This window comes from Moesziomyces antarcticus (assembly GCF_000747765.1).
Source record: "Moesziomyces antarcticus DNA, scaffold: scaffold_v10024, strain JCM 10317, whole genome shotgun sequence".
Classification (NCBI taxonomy): Eukaryota; Fungi; Basidiomycota; class Ustilaginomycetes; order Ustilaginales; family Ustilaginaceae; genus Moesziomyces; species Moesziomyces antarcticus.
In genome coordinates, this window is record NW_014638986.1 from 1 (window position 1) to 17,146 (window position 17,146).

General features: G+C 63.1%; 3 protein-coding genes across 3 annotated transcripts; 2 read left to right on the plus strand and 1 right to left on the minus strand.

Annotated features, from left to right (window-relative positions):
* Window positions 1-544: 544 nt before the first annotated feature.
* Window positions 545-3,838, plus strand: PAN0_024c6117 (mRNA export factor elf1; the record flags this gene model as incomplete). Its single annotated transcript, XM_014798413.1, has 1 exon — window positions 545-3,838. The coding sequence occupies one exon, from the start codon at window positions 545-547 to the stop codon at window positions 3,836-3,838; it is 3,294 nt and encodes a 1,097-aa protein (XP_014653899.1).
* Window positions 3,839-3,927: 89 nt separating this feature from the next.
* PAN0_024d6118 (uncharacterized protein) lies at window positions 3,928-5,037 on the minus strand (the record flags this gene model as incomplete). Its single annotated transcript, XM_014798414.1, has 2 exons — window positions 3,928-4,722; window positions 4,786-5,037. The coding sequence occupies 2 exons, from the start codon at window positions 5,035-5,037 to the stop codon at window positions 3,928-3,930; spliced, it is 1,047 nt and encodes a 348-aa protein (XP_014653900.1).
* A 148-nt stretch (window positions 5,038-5,185) lies between these two features.
* On the plus strand, window positions 5,186-17,092 carry PAN0_024c6119 (hypercellular protein; the record flags this gene model as incomplete). Its single annotated transcript, XM_014798415.1, has 6 exons — window positions 5,186-5,467; window positions 5,885-6,472; window positions 6,739-11,021; window positions 11,159-11,357; window positions 11,833-12,012; window positions 12,239-17,092. 6 exons carry the CDS (start codon window positions 5,186-5,188, stop codon window positions 17,090-17,092), a joined length of 10,386 nt encoding a protein of 3,461 aa, XP_014653901.1.
* Between the last annotated feature and the right edge of the window lie 54 nt (window positions 17,093-17,146).

The window sequence follows — 17,146 nt, forward strand, 5'->3', positions numbered from 1 at the left end:
TTTTTTTTTCGCAAAATTTCCTGTCGTCTCAAAAACTTTCTTGCGCTGAACCGCCAGCCTGAGCCTCGGCGCCAGGCACACAGGCGTGGTGGACGGACGCACATGCACGTTGTCAGGGCCCAGCGGCAGCCCCTTTGAGGGCGGGCCCGGTCGATGTGGAATCACAATGCCTCTGCGCCTGTTGGTCGGTCGGTGGGTCGCTCGCTCGATTGGGATTCTGGTTCGGACGGGCCCACAGCTGCTTGTGCCTAGACGCCAAGGCGCACCTCGCACTTCTTCCTTCTCGTCCTCCATCCCGGCCTGTGTGTCTTCAAGCAGCGTCGATACACCACCACCACCACCACTCTACCCCCTTAGACGGCTTGCTGCCTCCCTTTCGCGGCCCTAGCTTCCGTTTCGTCTTTACGCTCGTCTTGCCTCGCCGATCCACCACCACTCTTCTTTCTGCTCGATCACCAGGCAACGCGCATTCTCACAAGGCAAAACTTCACTTCTGAACGATACCCGCCTTCCAAACACTTTCCCTCACACAAAACCATACATCATGTCTGGCGCATCTCAGGCCCTTGAAGGCCTCTACAAGGCCCCCTCCGCCGAGGAGTGCTACGTCGCTGCCGAGCAGCTCGCCGAATACGTCAACAGCACCAGCCTCCGCGTGCTTCAGTCCGAAGGCGTCCTCGACAGCCTCGTCAAGGCTTCCAAGAACAAGAAGAGCGGCTACGAGCGCGAGGCCGCCGCCATCGGCCTCGACGCCATCTTTGTCAAGGTCGCCGGCAAGAACGCTCCCAGCCCGCTCGGCGCAGAGCCATGGCTCCTCGACACCCTCCCCGCCATCCTCGAGCTCTACGCAGACAAGGGTGACGTCGTCCGCCAGGCTGCAGAGACCGCCGCCAGCTCGCTCCTCGCCCTCGTGCCCCCCGAGGCCGCACCCGAGTTCCTCACCGTCCTCTACGAGGTCCTCGGCTCCGGCAGCGCAAAGTGGCAGGCCAAGGTCGGCGCCCTCAAGCTCATCGGCCGTCTCAGCGCCACCGCCAGCGAGCAGATCGGAGACGAGCTCGTCGAACTCATCCCCTACCTCACCAGGGCCATGCACGAGACCAAGGCAGAGATCTCCAAGCAGGCCCGCAAGACCGCCATCAAGGTCTGCGAGGCGTGCCTCGACAACAAGGACATCCGTCCCTTCATCCCCGACCTCGTCGGCTGCATGGCCCAGCCCGACGCCGTGCCCGAGTGCATCAAGAAGCTCTCGGGCACCACCTTTGTCGCCGAAGTCACCGGCCCCGCGCTCGCCGTCATGGTGCCTCTGCTCGCCCGTGCGCTCAACGAGCGTAGCCAGAACGTACAGCGCCAGGCCGTCGTCGTCGTCGACAACCTCTGCAAGCTCGTGCGCGACCCGCACGAGGCCGCCAAATTCCTCCCCGAACTCACTCCCGGTGTCGAGCGAATCGAGAAGGGCGCCAGCTTCCCCGAGGTCCGCGAGCACGCCAAGAGCGCCCTCGACACCCTTACTGCCGCCACCGCCGCCGTCGACGCTAGCGCTGCCACCGAGGACCCCAAGAAGGTCTTTGCTCAGCAGTGCGCAGCCGCCCTCGACGCCATCCTCGCCGCTGTTCAGGCTTACGTCCCCGAGGAGCACGCCAACCTCAAGAGCGATGCCTTCGCCATGACCGGTCTCAACTACCTCTCCAAGTCCATCGCTCGCCTCGCCAACAAGCGCATCCTTCACACCAGCGCTTGGGAGGAGGTGTACGTGCTGCCCTACCTGCGTCGCGTCTGCAGGGACGACGACGCCGCCAAGACCGCCACTGCCGACCTGCGCAAGACCTACATCGAGCTCGACAAGGCGCGCTTCGGCAACTCCGAAGAGGAGGACGACGACGAGGCGGGCGAGTGCCTCTGCCGCACCGAGTTCTCGCTCGCCTACGGTGGTCTGCTGCTCCTCAACCACACCACCCTCAAGCTCTACCGCGGCCACCGCTACGGCATCGTCGCCGCCAACGGAAGCGGCAAATCTACGCTGCTCAAGGCCATGCGCGACGGCAAGGTCGAGGGCTACCCGTCCCAGGACGAGGTGCGCACCCTCATGGTGGAGCACAGCCTGCAGGGCGAGGACGGCTCGACGCCCATCATCGACTTTATCGCCAACGACAAGAAGCTCGTGGGCAAGACGCGCGAGCAGGTGGCCGAGAAGCTGCGCGAGGTCGGCTTCGACGACGAGAAGCAGAAGAACCCCGTCTCCTCGCTCTCCGGTGGTTGGAAGATGAAGCTCGAGCTGGCGCGTGCCATGCTTTCCGATGCCGTCGTCTACCTGCTCGACGAGCCGACCAACCATCTGGACGTGCAGTCGATCGCATGGCTCGAGAACTTCCTCGTGACCAACAAGCAGATCACCGTGGTCACCGTGTCGCACGACTCGGGCTTCCTCGACAACATCTGCACCGACATCATCCACTACGAGAAGAAGAAGCTGCGCTACTACAAGGGCAACCTCTCCGACTTTGTGGCCACCAAGCCCGAGGCCAAGGCGTACTACTCGCTCGCCGCCACCACCGTCAAGTTCTCCTTCCCGCCCCCCGGCTCGCTCATGGGCGTGCGCTCCAACACGCGCACCATCCTCAAGATGTCCAACTGCACCTTCACCTACCCGGGCATGACCAAGCCTTCGCTGCACGACACGTCGTGTGCCATCAGCCTGTCGAGTCGCGTGGGTGTGCTCGGCCCCAACGGTGCCGGTAAGAGTACGCTGATCAAGGTGCTCACCGGCGAGACGGTGCCGCAGCAGGGCAAGGTGGAGAAGCACCCGAACCTGCGTATCGCCATGATGGCCCAGCACGCCTTCCACCATCTGGAGCAGCATCTGGAGAAGTCGGCGGTGGAGTACATCGCATGGCGTTACCAGGACGGCCACGACCGCGAGATGACCGAAAAGGCGTCGCGAAAGATGACCGACGAGGAGAAGGCGCAGATGGAGACGCCGATCAAGTCGACCACGGGCGAGTCGCGCAAGGTCGAGTACATCGTGGGTCGTCAGAAGCTCAAGAAGTCGTACCAGTACGAGATCAAGTGGGTCGGCTACGAGCACAGGAACAACTCGTGGATCCCGCGCGAGCGCCTGCTCGAGTTGGGCTTCAGCAAGCTCGTGCAGCAGTTTGACGACTTTGAGGCGTCGCGCGAGGGTGCCGGTTCGCGCGAGATCAGCGTCAAGCTCATCCGCCAGCATCTCGAGGCGGTGGGTCTGCAGGGCGAGATTGCGCAGCACCATGCCGTCGGCGGCTACTCGGGCGGACAGAAGGTCAAGGTGGTGCTGGCCGCCGCCATGTGGAACAATCCGCAGGTGCTTGTGCTCGACGAGCCGACCAACTACCTCGACCGCGATGCGCTCGGTGGACTGGCGACCGCCATCCGCGACTGGGCGGGTGCCGTGGTGATCATCTCGCACAACATGGAGTTTGTCGGTGCCCTCTGCCCCGAGATCTGGAACGTGGACAACGGCCGCATCATGTCGCGCACCAAGACTGCGCTTGCCGAGGGAGCCTTCCTGGACGAGATGGAGAATGCGTCGACTCCTGGCGCCTCGGTGCCCGGTACGCCGCTGCCTGGAAGCACGGCGGCGTCGCGACTGACGTCCAAGGCCGGTACGCCCGTTTCGTCCGTGGCTCCTACGCCGGCAGGCTCGGGCGACGAGGGCGAGCAGGATATGTCCAAGTTCAAGGCCAAGAAGGGCAAGAAGAAGCTCACGCGCAACGAGAAGAAGGCGCAGGAGGAGAGGAGGCGTCTGCGTCTCAGCCGCTGGCTCACCTACGGCGGTGAGCGAGAACCAGACACCGACGACGAGTAGAACCGTCGCCGACCACCTGCACTCGGTTTCTTTATTTTTGCGCATAGTCATATAGAATAGAACAGTTGTCCATTTGTCACACGCCTCAGCTAAAGCTTTTGATATCGGGGATATGCCGATGGGATGCCGATGGAGGAGGTGAAAAGGCGATGCGGGATGATGTAGATCTGCGGCCGGGGTGGGGGGGGGTTGTTGAGCTTGTTCGGAATTGACCGATGGGGGGAAATTTCCCGGTGTGTGGGAGAGGAAGAAGAGGTCGGGATGAAGGGGAATTTCTTATCTCTGTGCGTAGCGAGATATGCTTGGGGTTTATCGAGCCAATCAGACGCGAGCAAATTGTCGGTGATGGATCGGCGAGATGCTGCATCCACCAAAAAGCCACGCTTTTGGTTGGGCCGAGGTTCATCTGTTGGTTTCGGACGGACCGATGGTCGGACGATTTCTCGAGCTGCAGCAAAGCCAGCACACGCGAGATCATGCGATTGATGTCGGTGGCGCATCAACGAGCCCTGCGTGGTCAGCGCGGTGGTGGTGGAGATGACTCGGATAACGCGGTGCAGTTCGTTGCGCGTGTGCATGGTTGCGGTGCTTGTATGTCGGGGAAGATCGGTGGTTGACGGGATGGTGCTGGAGCCCCTGGCGAGCCTGGACACCAGTTGTTTGCGGTTCGATGATGTTGCCAAGACCGAGGAGCCGCCGTTCGTGCTTTGAAGTAGGGCAATGGGGTCGTCATGTCTGACACCAGCACCGGACAGCACCGGACAACAGTGGACAGCAGTGGACGGAGAAGGATGGACTCTTGTTTCCACGCGAACGAGCGTAGTCGGCGCATCCGCCGAACCGCCGTCGTTTGTCGTAGCGACGTGAGCTCGTGGCGAGTGCTCCTTGCATGGCGCCAGTATCGGGCCTTGCCGAGATCAAGCCAAAGCGCATGGGTCCGGGTCAACTGCAGCGCCGTTGGATGGCTTAGCACGGTGCCAATGCGCGACGGCGTGCCTGCGTGGTGGCGCGTCGGCTTCCATGCCAGCCCGTCGGGTTTTGCGGCATCTACCGATCAAATTGACCCGACCATCGCCGGCAAGCCATTGATGCTCGCGTCGGCCCGCGCTGGAGCATGGATGCCTGGGCTGGGAAATCTCGTGTTTGAACGCGGATCTCCCGAACGGAATGGGTAGCAAGGCCCTTGCGGTCTTGCGCATTTGACACAGGCAAGTCGGAGGCCCACCGATCTGGTTGGCGGCTGTCGGTCTGTCATCGCTTCTTGGCTCCCAGGGAATGGAATTTAGGGTCGGGTTCGATTTCGCGCCCTTTTCCATCCCAGCTGTTCGCTCGCTCGCTCGCCAATGCATGCACACGCGGTTCAGACGGCTGACACTCGAGTCGCCCGGCAGCTGCCGATGGGGGCTTGCTCGCCATGCCTTGGCCGTGCGCTTGGACCCCATGGCTCAGGCCGCCCTCGCTCTTCTCGCTCTTCTCGCTCTCGTGCCCGCTGCGCCTTCTTCCCATTGTGGCGAAGGTACAGGTTTCAACTGCAATCCAGCCTCCCATGCAGAGCGCAGGCTGCGTCAGCCCGCAACCGAGGAACTGGGATTGGCCGAGTCGACGTCACCTACCGCGGATTTCGCAACGGTAACAACCTGCACTCTGGCTCGCCATGATCCAACGAAAGCTTTTCTGCAGCAATCAGAAGCCAGAAGCAGAGAGCGGGACCAAGAGAGAAAAGGATGTATGCATCCGATGCCTCACCTCGCAAGGTGGAAGAACTGCAGCTGGGTTGGCATCCGGCAGGTTTTTTATTTTTATTTTACGATTTTGCAAATTCGGAAGCTTGCCGACAGAGGTGTGCCACTTTATTCGTGACTCCATGGCCGGAGCGGAGTCTTTGGGTCCAATTTGAGCGCAAATTGGGCCGAATTTACGGCGAGAAGGCCAGAGAGCGAGAGGGCGAGAGTGGGTCCGAATTAACCGCTTGGCGAGGCTGCTGTTGTTGCTGCTTCTGCGCGGTCTTTCATTTCAGGCTTCACGGCCAGCACTTGGATTTCACAGACTCTCCCCACCGCGCGCACGCACACGGCTTCGGTCGAGGCGGCGTGGCCATGGACTGCAGGCAGCTTGCTTGGATGCACGGTCGGTCCGCTGCATTTCATCCTCGTTGCCTGCCTTGCCTGCCACAGGACTCGGACCCTCGGAAAGTGCAACACAGACCGTCGCTCTGCCGTGCTGGGCCGTGCCGCTCTGTACCGGAAATTGGACTGCTCCCGTGCAGCAGCAGCAGCCGCAGACAGTCACGGACACCTCCCGCCTGTCCGCCCCGAAGTCGCTCCCCCACCCTCTCTCTCTCCCGCTCTCTCGCTCTCTCTCTCTCTCAACACCCTTTCACTCGCACTCGCACTCGCACTCACACTCCTTCACACCCTCCGCGCTCTCATCCGACCTCCCGCCACCCTCGTTCGTTGCCTTCCGAGTCACCCCGCGGCCGCATCGTCAACATCAACACCGCCGGCACTCGACTCTGACGACAAATCTCACCGCTCCTATCACCGCCAACGTATTGCGCGCCACCCTGCACATCTGCATCCGCCTCAGTTCGCTTCGACGCTGCCCAGCACCGTCGCTCGTCCCTGTCTGTCCAAGGTAAGTCGGCCCGTCGTCGCTTGTCCCTTCCTTCCCCCTCCTCCTCCTCTCCTTCTTCCTTCGCAGTCCTCGCCATCCCCTGGAAACCGCTGCCAGCACCGCATTGGCTCGATACGCTACCCATTGCGCTCCGGCATCACACACGCATCGCACTATCGACAAGCACACCGCCTCTTCGTCGTGTTGCGTGCCGCCCATCCGGTCATCGTTCGATCTCTGCCTCGTCGCATTCCATGGCCGGGACGCCTGCATCGTTCGACGTCTAGCTGCCTCGTTGCGACCCTTTCACTCCCACCTCCTCCTCGGCCAAGCGTCTGCCACACCTCTCTGCTCTTGCATCCTCATCGGCCTCGATACTGATTTGTACTCTCGCTCCCCTCACTCTTTCCATCCGCACGACTGCCATGCATCGCTTCGACCCACATCCCTCCTCTCTCGCCCAACGATCCTCCATCGTCCTGCCGGGCACGCCGCCTCAGTCAGGTACTACAACCCCGCTCACAGACGAACCGCTACAAGATACATTGCTAATCACCTCCACTGTGCATGTCGACGCAGCCGACAAGCTGGCACCTCCATCTGGCTTCACCGCTTCATCGCTTTCCACCGAAACGGACAAGCCACGCTCCACTGCACCACACCAACAGTCTACACTAGCGCACTACCAGCACCGCGCATCCCTCGCCAACCTGCGCACCGGTCGTCCTCTCTCTTACTACGACCCGGGCGAGAACAAACCACCCACCCCGCCTTGGGCTGACGCCCTGCCGCCCACCTCCGGACCCGGCTCCATCGACAGTCTCTTGGACTCCAGCGCAGCCATGTCGCAGGGCCCTTCCATGCCCCAGATGTCGCTGCTCTCCCAGGCCATGCAGCAGCATCTCACCCGTCAGCAGATGGACGCAATGGCAAGCCACGATCCCAACGCAGCCAGTGCCACGCATACTCCCAGCGGCTCGGCGCTGCCTTCGCCAGCACTCGCGGGGCCGGGCTCGCCCTTCAGCTATGGTCCCATGTCAGCTGGCGCCGATGCTGCCTCGCGACCGTCTTTCCCCCACCAGGGCAGCTTCGGCGCCGCAGCAGCTCAGATGCCGTTCGGCTCATATATGGCCCAATCACACAGCCGCAGGGCAAGCGGATATGCAACCAACCCGCACTCGGCCGCCCCCAGCGCGGGCCCATCGCGCTCCTCATCGCCCTCTCGAGCTGCGCATGCTCCTTTTGATGCGACGTCAGACCTCGCTTCGCACCCAGCACGCTCCTTCTCCGGCGCTAGCCAGGCGGGTCCAGACTACGGCACTTCCTTCGGCAGCCAGCGCACCCACACCAACGGCGTCCCCCACGCCATGCCTGTTCACTCCAACCCTGCTGCCATGACCGGTCCCGGATCATGGACAGGCCAGCAGGGTCTCTCCTTTGCACCGACCCCGCAGAACTCGTTCGTTCCCAACCAATCGGCCATGCTTCCCCCCAACAACTTCCAGCCCGCCTCCCTTTACCAGCATCAGCCTCAGTCGCACCCGCAACATCCGCAGCACCTGCAGCAACATTCTCAGCATGCTCAGCCTTTGTCCTTATCGCACCAGCAGGCCGCCCAGTTCAACAACTATCGAGGCGGTCCAGACGCTCTCCTCAGCCCAGAAGCTGTCGCCTCGGCCGACTTTGCGGGTTTCTTTGCTTCTGCTGGAGGTGCAACAGCCGCCGCCGCTGCAGCAGGCGCAGCCCCTTTGACAGCTCCATCAGCGGCCGCGAGTCGTCGCTCAACCCAAGATGCTCGCTCCAGGCAGAGCACCGCCGGCTTTCCAGACGAGCTCGGTGTCGACGCGCTGCCAGGAAGCCTGAACATGAGCCGACGCGGCTCGGCAGGTGCCGAGGATGCAGCCGACGACGAGTACCTTGATCCCGACGAGATGTCCAAGAAGGATCCGCTCGCCACTCAGGTCTGGAAGATGTACGCCAAGCAACGCTCGCAGCTACCCAACGGCGCCCGCATGGAGAACCTCACCTGGAGGATGATGGCTATGACGCTGCGCAAGAAGAAAGAGCAGGAAGCAGCGGAAGCCAAGCTAGCCCTCGAAGCGCAGTCCAACGCGAGCCGAAGCCACGCATCGAGCGCACGTCACTCGCCTACTCTCTCGTCCAAATCGGCAGGAGGCTCGCGCCGTAGCAGCGGCTCCTTCCCTGGTGATCCAGCCGCGTTCGCCGGCGGATTCACCGCGATTCAGAGTGATGCATCCGATGTCCCGGAGCAGCGTTCGCGTGCTGCATCAGGAACAGGCGCCAACGCTGTGAAGGGAAAGACCCGCTTTGCTGAGGTCATCCAGCAAGAAGAGGAGGAACGTGGTCGCCGAGGACGCAGCCCCCGAACGCCAGAAAGTGCCGCCACGCCCGCCGGCGCCGTAGACATTGTCGACTGGAGGATGAAGAGCAAGAGCCGCTCGCGCTCGCGCTCGGTAAGTGCAATGGATGTCGATTGGCGTGGGGTGAGCCGTTCGCGCTCGCGTGCGCCCATGCGCCTGGATACGATCGATGACGAGGGAAACATGGACGGCGCCGCCCTCTTTAGCCGATCGGCGCCCAACGCCAACGCATTTGACGGCTTCAACTTTGCCGATCTGGCGCAGTTCGACGGCACCGACGCTTTCGGCGCGTTCGACAGCGCGCTCGACACGGACGATTTTTCCGACCTGCTCCGTCCCAACGGTGCCAACGCTTTCCAGATGCCCGGATACGGAGGTGCTTCCGCCGGCGGCAGTGCACGCAGAACCTCGAGCGCCGCACGCAAGGTGCAGATGCAGAATGCCTTCCGCAGCGCGGCCAACACGGACCTCTTCGGGGCCGATCTGGACGCATGGTCGGCCGCGCAAGCCGAATCCTCTCGAGCCGCTGAACTCAGAAAGGCGAGTATGGACATGGCCTCGATCGGCGCTGCCAACAGCTTCGGCGCCCCCTTTTCGACGCTCGACAGCATTCCAGGCATTGGCGACTTTGTCAGCATTGCCGCCAACCAGCACCCGGAGTACGGTTTCTTGCCCCGCTTAGTGCGAAAGACGAGTTTCGACCACAAGGTGCGCGAGAGGAGCATGTCGCGAGGTCCTCGCAGGGATCAGCTTGCGGCCGAGGCTGCCAACAACCGCAAGAGGCCGTTCCGCGACGATCTTTCCCCCGCACGCCCGCCCATGCAGATCCCCATCACCATGGACCAACGTATTGCGGCGGGTCTGTCTCGAAACATCGCCTCGCTGGGCTCGCGCGGTGCGCCGACCTCGTCGCTGTCGCTATCGAGCGTGCCTTCAGGTAGCTTCGACTTTGCTGTGCCGCAACCTGGCTCGCTTCCGCACCAGCAATTGCCGCTCGGAGCCAACCCGGCACTCGGACACCCGACGAACCGTAGTCACGAAACTGCGACCGACTTTGACAGCTTGCTCGAGACACTTGCTTCCCAGGCGGGCACGCCGACCACGAACCTCATGACTGGCGCCAGCGCCTCGCCTCAAACGGCACTAGGCAGCGGGTCGGGTGCTTCGCCCATCACTCTGCCGAACGGCGCAGCAGCAGCTGGCCAGCAGAATCCGGCGGACCTGGAAGCGATCATGAATATGTTCTACAACTCGGACGCCGGTCTTGGCGGACCACAGCCGTCGTTTACGCACATCAACCCGAACCAAGTCTTCGGGGGCCCTATCGACAACATGGCAAGCTCGCTCGGCAACCTCACAGCTTCGGGAGACGAAGCGTCGTCGAATTGGACGTATAGCCCGTCGAGTGGCGCACCGTCAAACGCAGCCACGCCGCCCGGCCTACAGCACCACGCTCAGTATCATCGCTCGCCGCTGTCGGGCAGCGCCAAACGAGAGCTGGCGCTTGCTCCCGAGTCAAGTGCTTCAGCTGCGTCGCGGTCCAACGCGTCGCCAAGCATGCAGGCGATCCAGAAGGCGGCTGCGATGAGCGAGGCTTCGCGCGGCAAGAAGGTCGGTTCTGGACCGATGCCTGGCGGTCCAGGCGATGCTGCTCGCGGTGGTCCGGGTGCCGGACCAGGCCCGAGTGTCAACCTCAAGGACCTGCCGTCGGCGAGCTCGATGGCGACGGCCGACCCTCCTACGGTGTGCTCCAACTGCCATACGACCAAGACGCCGCTGTGGCGACGCGATCCCGAGGGCCAGCCATTGTGCAATGCCTGCGGCCTCTTCCTCAAGCTGCACGGTGTTGTGCGACCGCTCTCGCTCAAGACAGATGTGATCAAGAAGAGGAATCGCGCCAGCGGTGCTCAGCGCGCCGATGCGCGAGGACGCGGTTCGTCGGGTGGCGGAAGCGGCAACGCCAACATCGCTCCGGCAGGCGGCGCCAACGGCACGGCCAAGAACGGCACGGGCAGCGGCAATGCGGGATCTGGACAGGGCTCAGGCAGGAGCAGGACAAACACGAACGTGTCGGTCGCGGGCATCAGGACGGGCAACATCCCGATCGCCCCGGCGCCGACACCGCCTGTCTCGTCGCCAGGCAGCACGGGGCTAGGAAGCTCCGTCAAGGTCGAGAAGCGCCAGAGAAAGTGAAGAGAAACTAGCGGAATGGTTCTCTCGCAATGGATGTGATTAATTCTGTGCTCGGCGGTGTGTGCGTCGTGCTGTGTGCAGCAACCTGAGCAGGCGTGATGGCTCCAGTCCGTTGGGACATGCCGTCGGACAGTGCACGCCCCCCTTTCGCTGCCGCAGGCTTCTTTGCATGGTGGTCTCTGAGGCGCCACTCGGCCATGCGCATCCCCACAGCGCGTGACACACCTACACCGCGCTGCCCAGCCAAAGACACACTTCAAGCCAAGTGCGTAGGTGCGTCGACGGCAGCTACGGTGCGCCAGCAGGATGCGATGCCGAACGAGGTGACGCCGGTGTGATTGATGTGCCTGCTCCGCTGGGATGGTTGGTGTTTCCAGAAACGGTGGAAGTTGAGGCGTTGTTCGATGCCTCCAACCGACCAACGTGGACACCCTCTCTGATCGCACTGGAAAGCACCTCCGCTTCGAGTCCTTTGAAAGCTCATCTGCAATCGTCGAGTGACTTGACATACGCGGTGGCATGGTTTCAGGAGCCCACCGTCCCTATCTACTATCTAGCGAGACCACACGCTTTTCACCTTCTTACATATTGTCTCTCACGACTCAAAAAATGGTCCAAAGTGCGTCGAGCCAATGAGCGGTTGGTATCCCTGAATCGCTGAAACCACGTCGCAACTCGCCTCGTTGCTCAAAACGAGCGCCTGCCTGCTACCACCACCGGAGGGTGGCGTCGCCAGCAATCGTGGCAGTCGCAGCTTAGATGCCTCCAACCGACCAACGTGGACACCTCCTAGCATCATCGAAACAGCGTCGCCTGCCTCTCATTTCAAAGCGTATTCCACCGACACGGTCAGCTGCCTACCACCTCACCGGGGGTGGCGTTGCCAGTAAAGATCGCAGTAGCAGCATCGTCATGGGCCTTGGAACTGGTTTTTTTGGTCGAGCTGCAGCTTTGGCACAGGACGAAGCGGAAAAAATCGTTGAGATTGTTAGGTCACGATCGAGCCGCACGGTTCAGGGTGCACAAGCCTTCCTGGCACACACACGCCTCCTTCCAACGATCAACCTGCTTGACACGCTCCGAAGACCAACTCACTAGCCTTGGAAGGCATTGCTCTGAAAGCGTCGGGCCATTCTCACACCTGCCGTCCGGGCGCTCAACGGCTTCCTCACCTCGCGCAGCATCGAGTCGCATTTGGTGCTCCCGATCGCAGCTCGTTCACGACGAGCGCTCCTGTCTGAGCGGGGGGCAGCTCGGCGTCGATATGGCGGCAGCATCATCGCGGCCGCAGAGCGGGTTTCAGGCAGCACCGACGCCGTCTCCCATCGGCGGGCGCAGCTTCATCGACCATGCCAAGCTGCGCATCCTGCTTGCGCCCGTCGGCGACATTGACGAGGCCGAGTTTGCCAAGTGGTGCGATGCTGTGCGTTCATTCGAGACAATCCGCCTCGCCGACCTTCCCTCGTCGTGCGCCGCTCGACAGAAAGCAGCTCGCCACGCGGCTTCAGGCAGCTCCACTTCCGCATCGACATCGCCGATTCTGCAGACCGGAGAGATCCATCTATCATTCGTGACGAGCTACGATCCGGACCACGCCTTTCTCGCGCCGTTCAACATGCACAGACAGGTGCTCGGCGCACTGGGCCTGGCGACGTACTCGAACAACGCGTTGAATCGTCACGAGCTCGAGGCGAGTCCGTCGGCGCTGAGGGAGCTCCACCCGGGCGCGCTGGTGCATCGTGTATTCGGATTCGACTCGGGAGCCAAACGGCCCGAGACCGTCGACCTCAGCTCGATCAAGGACGACGTCGCAGCAAAGATCAACAGCAGTCAGCGAATAGGCTCTCCACTCAATCCTGCGGCGGCCGATGCGGCCAGACCAGGCTCGGCGGGAGGAGAGGATGCGGCGGGCGGAGTATCCACGCCGAAACTGCCTTCGTCCCCAGACGCCTCGGGCTTTTCAGCGCACAGAGACGGCGGACTGATCATCTTTCCTGCTGTGCGCAGGGATGGCAAGGACGTACGCTTCTACCTCAAAACGTTGCTTGCCGAGCTGGTGGGCAATATTCTTGATGCACTCGATCACATCGTCACAGGGCTTGAAGGGACGCCGCTCGAGACGCCACGAGAGACACTCGACGGCATCGCGTCGAGGACTGCATCGGCTCCCACCTCTTCTGCAAACACCGCATCGTGGCTTGGAAAGACGGGGACAGCAGCGACGGGCGCCTCGCTTGCGGCCGGAATGGGAGCAGCGGCCAGCCGTGCTTCGAGCCTGTTTGGCGCGTTCAGCAGTAGTAGCAGCAGCGCGGCAGGCAGCACAACCGGCGATGTAGGGACAGGCAGTTCAACACCGACATCTTCGCGGCCCTCGAGCGCGATCGGTGGTGGATCGCATCCGTTCGACCTTGCCTCGCCAGGGTCCAAGACTGCCTCGCCCACATCCGAGTCGACGCGGAGCAAGATCCTCGCGGCGAATGCGAACAAGAAGAGCGCCAAGCGCGTCACGAGTGCGGCGGCGACGGGACCGACCGGGTCGGGCCGGTACGCCAAGGTGCGTGCGGACCTGCACCTGCTTTCTGGCAATCTGTGGGACGCACTAGAGGCGTATTCGAGTGCGCTGGTTGCGCTGGGCAAGGAGCGTGCGCTTGCGGGCGGGCAGGATGCCGTGTGGTTCGCGAGCGCGCTCGAGGGCTTCTCGGTCGCGCGTGTGCTGGTGTCGCGCATGGGCGGGGCGGTGCTGGAGAAGGCGCCGTGCTTCGACCTGCCCTGGTCGGCAGCCAATGCCAAGGAAAAGGAAAAGGACAAGGAGAAAGACAAGGACGGCATCCCACGCCCCTACGCCAAGCAGAGCTGGGGCGAGGTGGCCGAGGCGTACACGATTGCGCTCGTCATCTACGCGAAGTGCCTCGCGCCGCCGAGTGTGCTGCTCGAGCCCGTGCGGTCGGTGACGAACGACTCGCCGAGAGACTATACGCATCCGCTCATCCATGCCAGTGCATGCACGCAGTACGCGCGCTTCCTGCTTGCCGTCTGGGCGTCCGGTGGATGGAACGGAGAGTGCTTCGACCAGCTCGTCTATGGCGGTGTACCACCGGCGCTGGCGGAGGAGAAGCCCAGCAATGCCATGTACCTTGCGCTCACCGCGGTCTCGGGCATTGCGAGACACGACATCGCCGCCGCCGCATCGTCCGCGCTCACCCACTCGATCATCGCACTCAAACCGACCGACCAGATCACACTGCTCAGCACGCTCACCGCCATCTTTGGGTGCATCGGATTCTCGCGCCGCGAGGCACACCTGCTCCGGCAGCTCCAGTCGACCATTGTGGCGCTGCTCGTCAAGGCCAAGCGCGTCAATGCGCAGCCGCCAGCAACGGCGTCTCTGCCGCTGCAGCAGCACGCGCACTTTGACAAGGACACCAGCGAGTTGTTGGGCAACATGGTGGCGCAGACGACGTTCGACTCGCTTGGGCGCGGGCCCGAGGCAGTGCTGGTGCTTGCGGTACAGGTGTGCGAGACGTATGGCATCCATGTGGAGCTCGATCCGTTGCGCGGGGTGCCGCCGTTCCACATCCTGTCGCGCGCGTCCGAAGGACTGCGCAGCGCCTACGCCTCGCCTGCGCTCGCCGGATCGGAATCGTGGAAAGCCGATGGCAATTCGCGGCCGTCTGTGCAGGCGGCACTGTTGACGCCCGAAGAGCTCGCGCAGGAAGCGCCGTACGGGTGGAAGGAGCAGCAGATCGCACTGCTTAAGGAGGCCATCGCCACCGCCGAGCTGCTGACCGACTACGTGGGCATGGCGTTCTTCGGCGCCATCCTGCTGCGTGATTTCCACGCGCTGCTGGATGCCGACGAGCAGCGCGATCTCATCGTCGGCATGCAGCGTGCTGTCCAGGCCGCACGCTGGGCCGGCGCCCAGGACCTTAGCCTCAAGTACTGGGGTCCCGTTGAGCCGCTCTGCAGCCTTGAGCTTCTCCCGCTCGCGGCTGACAGGCTTCCGCACGAGCGCGAAGCGAAACACATCTGGTCCGACCCAGCGCCCAAGGCAGAGGAGGGCGTGGCGGGGCTGAACAATCCGATGTTCATGAATCTCGCGGCGGCACGGACGTCGGCCAAGGCCAGGGCGACTGCGGTGCAGGACGAGCCGATTCATGTGATGGCGACGTTGCAAAACGAGTTTGCGACCGAGCTGCACATTGACAGCGTCAAGCTGGTTGCGGACGGCGCTGGGTTTGTGGCGGAAGAGAGCGAGAGGATCTCGATCCCGCCGCTGTCGTTCCACACGGTGCGGCTGACGGGCACGGCCAAGGAGGTGGGCACGGTGGCGGTGCGTGGCGTCACGCTGACGCTCGCTGGGGGATGCACCGAGGAACACACGTTCCTGCTGCCGGTGTACGACGAGGACAACGTGCGCGAGCGGCGCAAACGTGCAGCCGAGGCGGAGGACCGCAAGACGCGCCTCAAGGAATGCGGTCTCGACGCGCGCTCGGCCGTGATCAAGCAGAAGGCCGCGGCGGCTGCTGGCGATCCGAACCGCAAAGCCTCGGCGAACAAGTGGATCGAGATCACCGTGGTGGGTGCACAGCCGTTGGTCGCGGCGTACTGCGGCGCACTGAGCCCGCTCGGTGGCCTCGACATGTTCGAGGGCGAGTCGCGGCTGATACAGCTCGAGCTTGAGAACGTGCACGCGTCGCTGGCGGTCAACTATGTGCGTGTGGCGTTTCGCGACGATGCCAGCGAGGCGGCGCAGCAGGCGCTGGCGGACGGCGAGCTGCTGCCGGCCGACGTGCATGAGGTGGAGTGGGACCTCGTCCACCAGCCCGCGCTCTCGCGCGATTCCTCTGACACGCGTGGCGACGCCGTGCACATCGAGGCTGGCGCGTCCACGACGCTGCCCGTGCGCGTGACGGCCAAAGCAGGCTGCACGTACGCGGTGATCTCGCTCGAGTACGCGCACCTGGACCGCAGCAAGGGTGCGACGACCAAGGTGCATGTGCGCATGCTCGAGGTGGCGTTCCGACTGACCGTGCATCCGGTGGTGGTGTGTCGGGACCTGACGATTGTCCCGCTGCGCAGTGGTGAGGCAGATCGACTAACACGCGAGTGTCTCGCCTCAGCCGATGCCGTTCCTCCGCATCTGCGGACGTTTGACGTCGATGCTGAGACGCCAGTACCAAGCACGCCGGTGCGACTCGAGGGCAGCGAGGCAGAGACGGACGAGGAGTACTGCCTGGTGAGCATCGAGGTGAGCAACGTGTTTCGCGAAGACGTGCTGGTGCGCTTTGCGCTCAACACGGGCGGACTGATCCCACTCCAACTCTACCGCTTGTTGCGTGCGGGCACAACGACGCGCATCGTGCTTCCGCATCCACGCATCGAGCTCGACGCCACCGGTCAGCCCGCAACTGGGCCAGCGGGAAGTGGTGGATTGCCGGCGATACCCTCGGTCTGGGCAGGTGCGGGGACACGACAATTCATCGTGTCAAAGCTGCAGCTGAGTGCTGTCGAAGAAGCCGAGATGCGCGCGACGTTTTGGTACCGCGCTGCGCTGCTACAGCGGCTTGGGGGCGTGTGGAAGACGATGCGCACGGCAGAAGCGCTTGCGGAGCGCGGTGGCAAGGTTCCTCTTCGCGGCATGGTGACTGGTGGGCTGGAGATGGACGCGGCGGATAGGGAGGCGCTTCAGAAGCCTGTGGTGGGCATCACGCTCGCGTTCGGGCCGAAACCGGTGCGGGCCGAGGCGTTTGTAACGGTGCGCGCGACCATCACGAACCGAGTCGCACGCACGATCCAGCCCATCATCCGACTTGTGCCCACGTCGCCCAACGATGCGACGCACACCGATGTCCAGCTGCTCGCAAGCATGGTGCTGGCCGACGGAACATGGACCGCCCCACGAGGGGACCCGATCCAGCCAGGCGAGCAAGTCGACGTCGAGTGGAACGTGGCATTCTTGTCGCCAGGCACGTTTGCATTTGTGGTGAGCGTGCAGGAAGCCGAGCCACAGCAAGACCCCCGACTCGCACTCGTCTCACCCGCTCACACGCTCATCGTCCTGCCCTGACACACACTGCGCGCAAAAGTTTGGTCCCAAAGGCACAATCGTGCAGAGTGGTGT